Source organism: Lissotriton vulgaris, chromosome 7 (genome assembly GCF_964263255.1).
Source record: "Lissotriton vulgaris chromosome 7, aLisVul1.2, whole genome shotgun sequence".
NCBI classification, from domain to species: Eukaryota; Metazoa; Chordata; class Amphibia; order Caudata; family Salamandridae; genus Lissotriton; species Lissotriton vulgaris.
In genome coordinates, this window is record NC_141695.1 from 456,586,322 (window position 1) to 456,599,974 (window position 13,653).

Below are 13,653 nucleotides of genomic sequence, written 5' to 3' on the forward strand. Positions count from 1 at the left end.
CCGGAATCAAGCATCCAAGGACCGGTTTCTGGCTATCAGCCTTCATTCAGCCTGGATAGCTTGACTCCAGTGGTGTGGAGAGCCTGGGACTCACGTCTGAGTATACCCAGCACACTCAGGGTGAAAATTGCAAAAAACACAGCTGATGGATAGAATGTAGAACAATGTCATACACTCACCCCAGTACAAGAATCTGGGCCTAAATCCATCGTTTGTTTGCACTCCACACCACCCTGGGTTAGACACTGGCTATATGCAAATCAGCTCTGACCCTGTGCCCCATAGGAACAGTCCAGTCCGAACTACCAAGCCATGTCTTTCCCATACCGGAATCAAGCACCCAAGGACCGGTTTCTGGCTATCAGCCTTCATTCAGCCTGGATAGCTTGACTCCAGTGGTGTGGAGAGCCTGGGACTCACGTCTGAGTATACCCAGTACACTCAGGGTGAAAATTGCAAAAAACACAGCTGATGGATAGAATGTAGAACAATGTCATACACTCACCCCAGTACAAGGATCTGGGCCTAAATCCATCGTTTTTTTGCACTCCACACCACCCTGGGTTAGACACTGGCTATATGCAAATCAGCTCTGACCCTGTGCCCCATGGGAACAGTCCAGTCCGAACTACCAAGCCATGTCTTTCCCAGACCGGAATCAAGCATCCAAGGACCGGTTTCTGGCTATCAGCCTTCATTCAGCCTGGATAGCTTGACTCCAGTGGTGTGGAGAGCCTGGGACTCACGTCTGAGTATACCCAGCACACTCAGGGAGAAAATTGCAAAAAACACAGCTGATGGCTAGAATGTAGAACAATGTCATACACTCACCCCAGTACAAGGATCTGGGCCTAAACCCATCGTTTTTTTGCACTCCACACCACCCTGGGTTAGACACTGGCTATATGCAAATCAGCTCTGACCCTGTGCCCCATGGGAACAGTCCAGTCCGAACTACCAAGCCATGTCTTTCCCAGACCGGAATCAAGCATCCAAGGACCGGTTTCTGGCTATCAGCCTTCATTCAGCCTGGATAGCTTGACTCCAGTGGTGTGGAGAGCCTGGGACTCACGTCTGAGTATACCTAGCACACTCAGGGTGAAAATTGCAAAAAACACAGCTGACGGATAGAATGTAGAACAATGTCATACACTCACCCCAGTACAAGGATCTGGGCCTAAATCCATCGTTTGTTTGCACTCCACACCACCCTGGGTTAGACACTGGCTATATGCAAATCAGCTCTGACCCTGTGCCCCATGGGAACAGTCCAGTCCGAACTACCAAGCCATGTCTTTCCCAGACTGGAATCAAGCATCCAAGGACCGGTTTCTGGCTATCAGCCTTCATTCAGCCTGGATAGCTTGACTCCAGTGGTGTGGAGAGCCTGGGACTCACGTCTGAGTATACCCAGCACACTCAGGGTGAAAATTGCAAAAAACACAGCTGATGGATAGAATGTAGAACAATGTCATACACTCACCCCAGTACAAGGATCTGGGCCTAAATCCATCGTTTTTTTGCACTCCACACCACCCTGGGTTAGACACTGGCTATATGCAAATCAGCTCTGACCCTGTGCCCCATGGGAACAGTCCAGTCCGAACTATCAAGCCATGTCTTTCCCAGACCGGAATCAAGCATCCAAGGACCGGTTTCTGGCTATCAGCCTTCATTCAGCCTGGATAGCTTGACTCCAGTAGTGTGGAGAGCCTGGGACTCACGTCTGAGTATACCCAGCACACTCAGGGAGAAAATTGCAAAAAACACAGCTGATGGATAGAATGTAGAACAATGTCATACACTCACCCCAGTACAAGGATCTGGGCCTAAATCCATCGTTTTTTTGCACTCCACACCACCCTGGGTTAGACACTGGCTATATGCAAATCAGCTTTGACCTTGTGCCCCATGGGAACAGTCCAGTCCGAACTACCAAGCCATGTCTTTCCCAGACCGGAATCAAGCATCCAAGGACCGGTTTCTGGCTATCAGCCTTCATTCAGCCTGGATAGCTTGACTCCAGTGGTGTGGAGAGCCTGGGACTCACGTCTGAGTATACCCAGCACACTCAGGGTGAAAATTGCAAAAAACACAGCTGATGGATAGAATGTAGAACAATGTCATACACTCACCCCAGTACAAGGATCTGTGCCTAAATCCATCATTTTTTTGCACTCCACACCACCCTGGGTTAGACACTGGCTATATGCAAATCAGCTCTGACCCTGTGCCCCATGGGAACAGTCCAGTCCGAACTACCAAGCCATGTCTTTCCCAGACCGGAATCAAGCATCCAAGGACCCGTTTCTGGCTATCAGCCTTCATTCAGCCTGGATAGCTTGACTCCAGTGGTGTGGAGAGCCTGGGACTCACGTCTGAGTATACCCAGCACACTCAGGGTGAAAATTGCAAAAAACACAGCTGATGGATAGAATGTAGAACAATGTGATACACTCACCCCAGTACAAGGATCTGGGCCTAAATCCATCGTTTGTTTGCACTCCACACCACCCTGGGTTAGACACTGGCTATATGCAAATCAGCTCTGACAATGTGCCCCATAGGAACAGTCCAGTCCGAACTACCAAGCCATGTCTTTCCCATACCGAAATCAAGCACCCAAGGACCGGTTTCTGGCTATCAGCCTTCATTCAGCCTGGATAGCTTGACTCCAGTGGTGTGGAGAGCCTGGGACTCACGTCTGAGTATACCCAGCACACTCAGGGTGAAAATTGCAAAAAACACAGCTGATGGATAGAATGTAGAACAATGTCATACACTCACCCCAGTACAAGGATCTGGGCCTAAATCCATCGTTTTTTTGCACTCCACACCACCCTGGGTTAGACACTGGCTATATGCAAATCAGCTCTGACCCTGTGCCCCATGGGAACAGTCCAGTCCGAACTACCAAGCCATGTCTTTCCCAGACCGGAATCAAGCATCCAAGGACCGGTTTCTGGCTATCAGCCTTCATTCAGCCTGGATAGCTTGACTCCAGTGGTGTGGAGAGCCTGGGACTCACGTCTGAGTATACCTAGCACACTCAGGGTGAAAATTGCAAAAAACACAGCTGATGGATAGAATGTAGAACAATGTCATACACTCACCCCAGTACAAGGATCTGGGCCTAAATCCATCATTTTTTTGCACTCCACACCACCCTGGGTTAGACACTGGCTATATGCAAATCAGCTCTGACCCTGTGCCCCATGGGAACAGTCCAGTCCGAACTACCAAGCCATGTCTTTCCCAGACCGGAATCAAGCATCCAAGGATGGGTTTCTGGCTATCAGCCTTTCATTCAGCCTGGATAGCTTGACTCCAGTGGTGTGGAGAGCCTGGGACTCACGTCTGAGTATACCCAGCACACTCAGGGTGAAAATTGCAAAAAACACAGCTGATGGATAGAATGAGGAAATATGTCATACACTCACCCCAGTACAAGGATCAGGCCTAAATCCATCGTTTTTTTGCACTCCACACCACCCTGGGTTAGACACTGGCTATATGCAAATCAGCTCTGACCCTGTGCCCCATGGGAACAGTCCAGTCCGAACTACCAAGCCATGTCTTTCCCAGACCGGAATCAAGCATCCAAGGACCGGTTTCTGGCTATCAGCCTTCATTCAGCCTGGATAGCTTGACTCCAGTGGTGTGGAGAGCCTGGGACTCACGTCTGAGTATACCCAGCACACTCAGGGTGAAAATTGCAAAAAAACACAGCTGATGGATAGAATGTAGAACAATGTCATACACTCACCCCAGTACAAGGATCTGGGCCTAAATCCATCGTTTGTTTGCACTCCACACCACCCTGGGTTAGACACTGGCTATACGCAAATCAGCTCTGACCCTGTGCCCCATAGGAACAGTCCAGTCCGAACTACCAAGCCATGTCTTTCCCATACCGGAATCAAGCACCCAAGGACCGGTTTCTGGCTATCAGCCTTCATTCAGCCTGGATAGCTTGACTCCAGTGGTGAGGAGAGCCTGGGACTCACGTCTGAGTATACCCAGCAATCTCAGGGTGAAAATTGCAAAAAAACACAGCTCATGGATAGAATGTAGAACAATGTCATACACTCACCCCAGTACAAGGATCTGGGCCTAAATCCATCGTTTTTCTGCATTCCACATCACCCTGGGTTAGACACTGGCTATATGCAAATCCAACGTTTCCTTCCCAGTTAAAGAATTGGCTTGGTAGTTTGGTTTGCCCTGTTCCCATGATACACTGGGCCAGGGACAGACTAATTTGCATATAGCCAGGTTCTGAGCTGGGATGGTGCAGTGAGCTAAAAAACGGTGTTGGATTAAGCCCTGGTCTCTCGACTGGGTGAGAGTATTCTGCTTAATTCAGAAACTCTGTCCATCACCACCCCCTGTTGTTTAATTATTTTGTCCACCATAAGCGTGGAAGGGTATACTCAGACGTGAGTCCCTTGCTCATTGCACCTTCAGGATTCAAGCAAGCCGGGCCGAAGACGGCTGAAATGCCAGAAACCGGTCCCCGGTAGCTTGTTTCCTTCCCAGTTAAAGAATTGGCTTAGTAGTTTGGTTTGCCCTGTTCCCATGATACACTGGGCCAGGGAAAGACTAATTTGCATATAGCCAGGTTCTGAGCTGGGATGGTGCAGTGAGCTAAAAAACGGTGTTGGATTAAGCCCTGATCTCTCGACTGGATGAGAGTATTCTGCTTAATTCAGAAACTCTGTCCATCACCACCCCCTGTTGTTTAATTATTTTGTCCACCATAAGCGTGGAAGGGTATACTCAGACGTGAGTCCCTTGCTCATTGCACCTTCAGGATTCAAGCAAGCCGGGCCGAAGACGGCTGAAATGCCAGAAACCCGTCCCCAGTAGCTTGTTTCCTTCCCAGTTAAAGAATTGGCTTGGTAGTTTGGTTTGCCCTGTTCCCATGATACACTGGGCCAGGGACAGACTAATTTGCATATAGCCAGGTCCTGAGCTGGGATGGTGCAGTGAGCTAAAAAACGGTGTTGGATTAAGCCCTGATCTCTCGACTGGGTGAGAGTATTCTGCTTAATTCAGAAACTCTGTCCATCACCACCCCCTGTTGTTTAATTATTTTGTCCACCATAAGCGTGGAAGGGTATACTCAGACGTGAGTCCCTTGCTCATTGCACCATCAGGATTCAAGCAAGCCGGGCCGAAGACGGCTGAAATGCCAGAAACCGGTCCCCGGTAGCTTGTTTCCTTCCCAGTTAAAGAATTGGCTTGGTAGTTTGGTTTGCCCTGTTCCCATGATACACTGGGCCAGGGACAGACTAATTTGCATATAGCCAGGTTCTGAGCTGGGATGGTGCAGTGAGCTAAAAAACGGTGTTGGATTAAGCCCGGATCTCTCGACTGGGTGAGAGTATTCTGCCTAATTCAGAAACTCTGTCCATCACCACCCCCTGTTGTTTCATTATTTTGTCCACCATAAGCGTGGAAGGGTATACTCAGACGTGAGTCCCTTGCTCATTGCACCATCAGGATTCAAGCAAGCCGGGCCGAAGACGGCTGAAATGCCAGAAACCGGTCCCCGGTAGCTTGTCTCCTTCCCAGTTAAAGAATTGGCTTGGTAGTTTGGTTTGCCCTGTTTCCATGATACACTGGGCCAGGGACAGACTAATTTGCATATAGCCAGGTTCTGAGCTGGGATGGTGCAGTGAGCTAAAAAACGGTGTTGGATTAAGCCCTGATCTCTCGACTGGGTGAGAGTATTCTGCTTAATTCAGAAACTCTGTCCATCACCACCCCCTGTTGTTTAATTATTTTGTCCACCATAAGCGTGGAAGGGTATACTCAGACGTGAGTCCCTTGCTCATTGCACCATCAGGATTCAAGCAAGCCGGGCCGAAGACGGCTGAAATGCCAGAAACCGGTCCCCGGTAGCTTGTTTCCTTCCCAGTTAAAGAATTGGCTTGGTAGTTTGGTTTGCCCTTTTCCCATGATACACTGGGCCAGGGACAGACTAATTTGCATATAGCCAGGTTCTGAGCTGGGATGGTGCAGTGAGCTAAAAAACTGTGTTGGATTAAGCCCTGATCTCTCGACTGGGTGAGAGTATTCTGCTTAATTCAGAAACTCTGTCCATCACCACCCCCTGTTGTTTAATTATTTTGTCCACCATAAGCGTGGAAGGGTATACTCAGACGTGAGTCCCTTGCTCATTGCACCATCAGGATTCAAGCAAGTCGGGCCGAAGACGGCTGAAATGCCAGAAACCGGTCCCCGGTAGCTTGTTTCCTTCCCAGTTAAAGAATTGGCTTGGTAGTTTGGTTTGCCCTGTTCCCATGATACACTGGGCCAGGGACAGACTAATTTGCATAGAGCCACGTTCTGAGCTGGGATGGTACAGTGAGCTAAAAAACGGTGTTGGATTAAGCCCTGATCTCTCGACTGGGTGAGGGTATTCTGCTTAATTCAGAAACTCTGTCCATCACCACCCCCTGTTGTTTAAATATTTTGTCCACCATAAGCGTGGAAGGGTATACTCAGACGTGAGTCCCTTGCTCATTGCACCATCAGGATTCAAGCAAGCCGGGCCGAAGACGGCTGAAATGCCAGAAACCGGTCCCTGGTAGCTTGTTTCCTTCCCAGTTAAAGAATTGGCTTGGTAGTTTGGTTTGCCCTGTTCCCATGATACACTGGGCCAGGGACAGACTAATTTGCATATAGCCAGGTTCTGAGCTGGGATGGTGCAGTGAGCTAAAAAACAGTGTTGGATTAAGCCCTGATCTCTCGACTGGGTGAGAGTATTCTGCTTAATTCAGAAACTCTGTCCATCACCACCCCCTGTTGTTTAATTATTTTGTCCACCATTAGCGTGGAAGGGTATACTCAGACGTGAGTCCCTTGCTCATTGCACCATCAGGATTCAAGCAAGCCGGGCCGAAGACGGCTGAAATGCCAGAAACCAGTCCCCGGTAGCTTGTTTCCTTCCCAGTTAAAGAATTGGCTTGGTAGTTTGGTTTGCCCTGTTCCCATGATACACTGGGCCAGGGACAGACTAATTTGCATATAGCCAGGTTCTGAGCTGGGATGGTGCAGTGAGCTAAAAAACGGTGTTGGATTAAGCCCTGATCTCTCGACTGGGTGAGAGTATTCTGCTTAATTCAGAAACTCTGTCCATCACCACCCCCTGTTGTTTAATTATTTTGTCCACCATAAGCGTGGAAGGGTATACTCAGACGTGAGTCCCTTGCTCATTGCACCATCAGGATTCAAGCAAGCCGGGCCGAAGACGGCTGAAATGCCAGAAACCGGTCCCCGGTAGCTTGTTTCCTTCCCAGTTAAAGAATTGGCTTGGTAGTTTGGTTTGCCCTGTTCCCATGATACACTCGGCCAGGGACAGACTAATTTGCATATAGCCAGGTTCTGAGCTGGGATGGTGCAGTGAGCTAAAAAACGGTGTTGGATTAAGCCCTGATCTCTCGACTGGGTGAGAGTGTTCTGCTTAATTCAGAAACTCTGTCCATCACCACCCCCTGTTGTTTAATTATTTTGTCCACCATAAGCGTGGAAGGGTATACTCAGACGTGAGTCCCTTGCTCATTGCACCATCAGGATTCAAGCAAGCCGGGCCGAAAACGGCTGAAATGCCAGAAACCGGTCCCCGGTAGCTTGTTTCCTTCCCAGTTAAAGAATTGGCTTGGTAGATTGGTTTGCCCTGTTCCCATGATACACTGGGCCAGGGACAGACTAATTTGCATATAGCCAGGTTCTGAGCTGGGATGGTGCAGTGAGCTAAAAAACGGTGTTGGATTAAGCCCTGATCTCTCGACTGGGTGAGAGTATTCTGCTTAATTCAGAAACTCTGTCCACCACCACCCCCTGTTGTTTAATTAATTCTGTGTCAAAGCACAAAGATAAGAGTTCACATACTTTGACAACGGCTCTGTACTAGAGCCAATAGTCAAAATCCTGGGACGCGATGGTGGGTCCTCCTAATTTTTATGTGTTTTGGCAAGCCATACAACACCGGAGTTATGGGACATGACATTCAAAAAACGACACTCTTCTTCTCAAGTGAGTCCATCTTCCAATGCCACAAGAGTGACTTCTTGAATGTGTGCACTCAATCTCGTAAGTTCTCTCAAATGTGCCTTTTTATAAAGCTCAGTGACTGCTAACATTTCTAAAATCTTGTTGTTAAAATCAGATTTATTCATACCTCCGCCTTTATCACAGGGTTTCACAACAAGATCATTATTAAGTTTGATTTTATCAAGAGCTATATTGTCTTTTTGTGACAGATTATATTGTGGATTGCATGGATGTTTTACAACACATGCAATCTCTTTCAAGACTTTTGCTCAAAGATATTCACCTTCGGACCTACCATATCTAGTGTTGGAGTAAAGACAGAAGGAGGTTTACACTGAGACTGATTCACTTCTTGATGGTCCACCGGTCTGTCCAGAAAGAATTTCTTCAGCCTAACTTTTCTGAAGAAGGTGTATAAGTCGTCATGTAATTTAAAAGTGTTAAGGTGAGTGCTCCGAACAAATGACAGACCATGACTAAGAACTGAGGTTTCTTCAATACTCAGATCCACTGCAGAAAGGTTATACATGGGTAGTGTGTCTATGGCACTAGACTTACAGCTAGTAATACCGTCCCTGAAACCTGTGTTTTTTCCAGTGAATTTCAAAGTTTTTTTGAATGCTAATTTCTAACTGTACCTTCCTGAAGCCTGTGGTTTTTCAGTGAATTTTAAAGGTTTTTTAAATTCTGAGTTCTAACTATGCCTACAGAGGTAGGACATGTCCAGAAAGACAAAGAAAGGCGCACAAAGAAGCAAGAGAAATGCAGAAGGTGGGAACAGAAGTCCAGAAAGACGAAGAAAGGTGCATAAAGAAGCAAGAGATGTGCACAAAGAACCAATAGAAGAGCTGAAAGAGGCCTTGTTGCAAAGTCAACCTGTGCCCCCAAATTTTAGCTGACGGATACTGGTGGTAACTGACTCCGACTAACCAGACCTAGAGCAATGCTAAAAGACACTTAAAATACAGTGAAAACACCTACATACACTAGGGAACACTATGTGTTGGGGTATCCCTGTGATTGGCATGACCGCCTCTGTAAGACCCTAGTACATAATATGGTAGGGGGATTAAAACTACCACTAAGTCAGAGGTGTAGAAAGATGCTTCTTTAAATATTAGTCACATTTGCGGAGTGGTGGAGAAAGGGTGCTGGGCCAGGACCAACGCTCAGGAACTCGCTGCATAGGACTTAGAGGAGGTACTAGGAGGGCCTATTGGCACCCACATTCCCTCAGGAGTAACTTGTAGTCTGCCAGAGTGGTGGAGAAAGGGGGGTATGTCCTCCGAAGACGTTTTAGCAATCCCACTGTGTGGGACTTACTGGAGGTAACAAGAGAGGTAGTTGGCCTCCAAGGGCAATCTTGGGGGCCAAATACCCCTCCTATTACTTCCAGTAAGTCCCACACAGCAGGATTGCTAAGTTCTTAGCAGGCCATGCCCCCTTTTCCCACCACTCTCCAAACACGCTCCCTGGCGTGCTCTTGGATGGGGATTGAAATCCCCTTCACTGCTGGGGGTCCTTTAGCAGTCAATTAGCCTACCTCTTACCTCCAGTAAGCCCCACACAGTGAGATTTCTGAGACCTGGACAAAGGCAGTGCCTCTTTCCCCACCTCTCTGCAAACGCACCCACTGGTGTGTTGTAAGTTGGGAAATTAAGTTCCCATTAAATCTGAGTGTCCCTGAGGGCCAACTAGCCCACCCAGTACCTCCATTAGGTTCCACACAGCTGGTTTGCAGAGAGGTGGTCCTAGGCCACACCCCTTTATACACCACTCTGTAAATGCAGCTCCTGGCGCACTGCTGCTCGGGGGATGATGTCCACTCATGTCCTGAGTTCCTCGTGACTTAAGAGAACCTCATCGCCCCAAGAGCAGTGCGTCAAGAGGTGTCTTTGCAGAGTGGTATAATAAGGGGCATGGCCTCAGACCACCTCTCTGCAATCCAGCTGTGTGGCACTTACTGGGGGTACCTGGTGGGCTAGTTAACCCCCAGGCAATGTCCCGTGGGTGGGCACCTCGGGACATTGCAGGAGCCGGCCCTGGGGGTGGCGGTCCCCAAAGCCATCAAGGGCTTCAGCAGGGGGACCGGACGGCCCTCCTCCAAAAAATTTAAACACCCGGGGAGGTGGCGGTCCTTGGTGATTGGTGGGCCTGTGAGGCCCCCCACTCTTATTTAATAAAAGCCTGAGGGAGGTGGTGACCCCAGGGGCTGCGTGGGCCGCATGCCCCCATGCATAAATTATGAAGCCTCGGGGAAGTGGCAGTCCCCCGGGCTGTGGGGGCCCCCATGGACCCCGGAAAATACATTTAGCATTGCCCCTGGGACCTGGCCCACCCGGGGGCTTTCAAAAAAGAAGCGTGGGAGCACAAACTTAATGTTTTGGGGGAGGCGGATTGGCGCACCCAGTGCGCATTCTGATGTTGTTTTTAAAAAAAATTGGGTCGGGGTCCTTGTACGACCCCCTGAGCAGGCCTATGCAGTCAGGGTGTTTGTACCCTGCCCCCGTTTTTTGTTTTTCATCTTTGTTTTACTGTTTTCTTGTGACTCGGTTACTGAGTCACAAGATGTCTGCCAATACTTCCTGGGTTGGAGTGGTGGCAGCCAATTAGAATGAAGCATGTGCTTGAGAAGAGTTGCAGCTCATCCTCGGTGCTTAGATATTGATATTTGTTCTTTTTTTTAATTTCTCAGGAACTACTAAATGGATTTACACCATTTAAACCAAGAGCTACCTTTTTGCCAAGTTTGGTGTAATTCCGTTCAGCAGTTCGGGCTGTAGCCTGTTCCAAAAATTCCTATAGAATTTAACATAGGAAAACGCGCTTTGGGACCCCTATTTTTTCTCAGCCCCTACTTGACGAATCACCCCAAAACTTTCAGGTTAGGAGCTGACCGGAGCGCCTCAACAGTTTAGAAAATTTTGCAAACATTTGTCAAATGGCACCAAAGATATTGGCAAATCAAAAAACGCTTTTCACATGGATAATACATATATATTTTCAATGATAATGCATTTAAAATATTTAAAAGTGGAAATAATGTAAAACAAAAATGCATCTTACCTAAATCAGATATGTATTTATTATATATATAGATATATTCATTGGTATCAATGCAAAAATATAAAACAATGATATAATAATAATATAACATAAACATGTTTAATAATTATGTTACACTATATATATATATATATTCACTGAAAAAACCATAGGTTATAGACCATATATAGTTAGGAATTAGCATTTACAAAACCTTGAAAATTCACTGAAAAAACCATAGGTTATAGACCATATATAGTTAGGGATTAGCATTTACAAAACCTTATTTTACTCACACAAAACCATTGAAATTCGCATATATAGTTAGTTGCACTAACTATATATCGCGCACCCGCAATCCACTGCTGATGATGTCACATATTATATCATTCATGACATGGTCAGTGACATCACAGTGACATCCCAATATTACGCTTCCCGGTCTGCTTCCCGGTGCGCGTACCGAGCGCTCCCCCCGCAAAAAAACGATAATAATTTTTTTTTTTTTTGACCCGCGGGGCCCTTTTAAAGCCCCCTCATCAAACCTAGGGGGTCAGGGAGGATGTACTCTACCCCCTTATGCTCATTTCCCACTTTGTTTTTTCCACCTCTTGTCTCTCGATCCTACCGAGAGACAAGATGGCGGCCGTTCCGGACTGTTTAGAATGTTGACAGACACCGGAGAGTCAATCAGCTTCGCTTCGCGAAGTTCCGTTACGCGTCAGGTACGCGAACCGGAGCGCTAACCGGAGCGCTGTCACAGATATATCTGTTTTTAAAAACGTTAATTTCTCAAAATCAACTGGAGCACATATATTGAGACATAGCAAAGGCATGTCGGGCAAACCATATCTACAATTTTGCCAAGTTTCGTGTAAATCCATTCAGCCGTTCGAGCTAAAAGTGATTCCAACCGCCCTATGGAAAAATGGGAAAAACGCGTTTTGGGACCCCCCTTTTTTCTCGGCCCCCCCTTAACGAAACCCCCCAAAATTTTCAGGGGCTGCTCAGAAACAAAATGTGCAATTTTTCCTGAAAATTTCAGACAATTCCGTCCAAAAACGCCAAAGTTATTCGACACAGAATTTTCAGAAATCCCATAGGAAAAAAATCCTAACTATATATACCTACTGGCGACCGCCAGTAGGTAATGCATATGATATATATCTGTATAAATACAAACGCATAAATATGTATTTGTGTGTTCATATAGGTATATATTAATATATAGTATTAAATAGTGGAATATATTTCATTTATATTATATTAAATGTATATAATAAAATATTTAACATTTAGTACGTTAACTGCTACTTATAATAAAAAATCTATATTTTTGGTCACTTTTTGGATGATATTAGTGCCAACAATATTTTTTTCAGAAGTTTTTGTACTTGCCATTACTAGTACAGGAGCACAATACTGTGATAAACAATATTTTTGAGAGAATATTCTTGTCAATGATATTGTTTGCTATGCTACTACATCTTTTCCGGGTACAAACTAATACGTCTCTGGTCTCTGTTTCCAGGTTTTATGACTTGTTTTACCGCATCGCACTGGGTATGATCTTCACAATTGAGGAGATAAACCAGAATGCAACTCTTCTTCCTAACATCAAACTGGGATTTTTTATTTATGATTCATGTGACACAGTTGCAAAGGCTCTAGAAAGCACGGTTCATCTTCTCACCTCATCGGAGAAGGCCATTCCCAATTTCCAATGTCATTTCCAACAGCCAGTAACAGCTATTGTCGGGGATGACAAATCCAAGGTGTCCATTGCCATGGGCAGACTGTTGGGTCTCCAGAGGATTCCACAAGTAGGTATTCTCTTCATTATCTATGATTTCAAATACTTTGGATCATTCCTGAATTAAAAGATTCTACTTGCTGGAACTTGTGTAGCACAAGCCAAAAGGCAGATGAGCTCTGTCATATGCAAGCATACCGTCAACAAGTGACAGGAAAGGTCACTGGATTATATGAGCAGAAGCATACTGTAGCTGCATTGTGATGAAGTGTTCTTCAGCTCTTTCTTATATTGCAGGGACGTTGTTGCGGTCCTGATGTATATGGGGATGTTATAACAAATCTTTGATGCATACATGATAACGGCCTGCTGCCTTGTTTTACACTTATTTGTCTCCAGTCTGGTGGTGTCCTGGCTGTAGATGTGACTAGAGCCACTGGAGATGGTGGGCACGTCTGGAAGATAAGAGGAGGACGTGGTTGTGACATCTTTGTAAATAGGCAGCTGGTTTTGAAGATGTTGTGACTTGGCAGGGGAGTCAATAGAGGTCAATCATAATGGGGATGATGTGATCATATTACTTCAGGCCTTGGATGAGATGTTCTGTGGAGTGTTAGATGCCTTAAGGGTGTGTCAATGTGTAGCATCGGAGGTCATGAAGCAAGGCTTTACCACCAACAAGATGCAAGACTATGAGGGCTTCAACTGCAGTTCTGAAGCCACTTTCTAAAAGAAACAGGTTTGCTTTCTTTAGAAGAAAGAGCTGGTACACAGACATCTTATTTTATTTTTTG

The 13,653-nt window shown here is 46.4% G+C and overlaps 1 protein-coding gene across 1 annotated transcript in view; it reads left to right on the forward strand.

The window, feature by feature from the left end:
• The window catches only part of LOC147701853 (extracellular calcium-sensing receptor-like), a 122,245-nt gene that overhangs the window by 15,017 nt on the left and 93,575 nt on the right, over positions 1-13,653 (forward strand). The window contains exon 2 of the mRNA XM_086929376.1: positions 12,638-12,929. Within this exon, the coding sequence (XP_086785502.1) occupies positions 12,638-12,929 (292 nt within the window). The remainder of the gene's footprint in view (positions 1-12,637; positions 12,930-13,653) is intronic.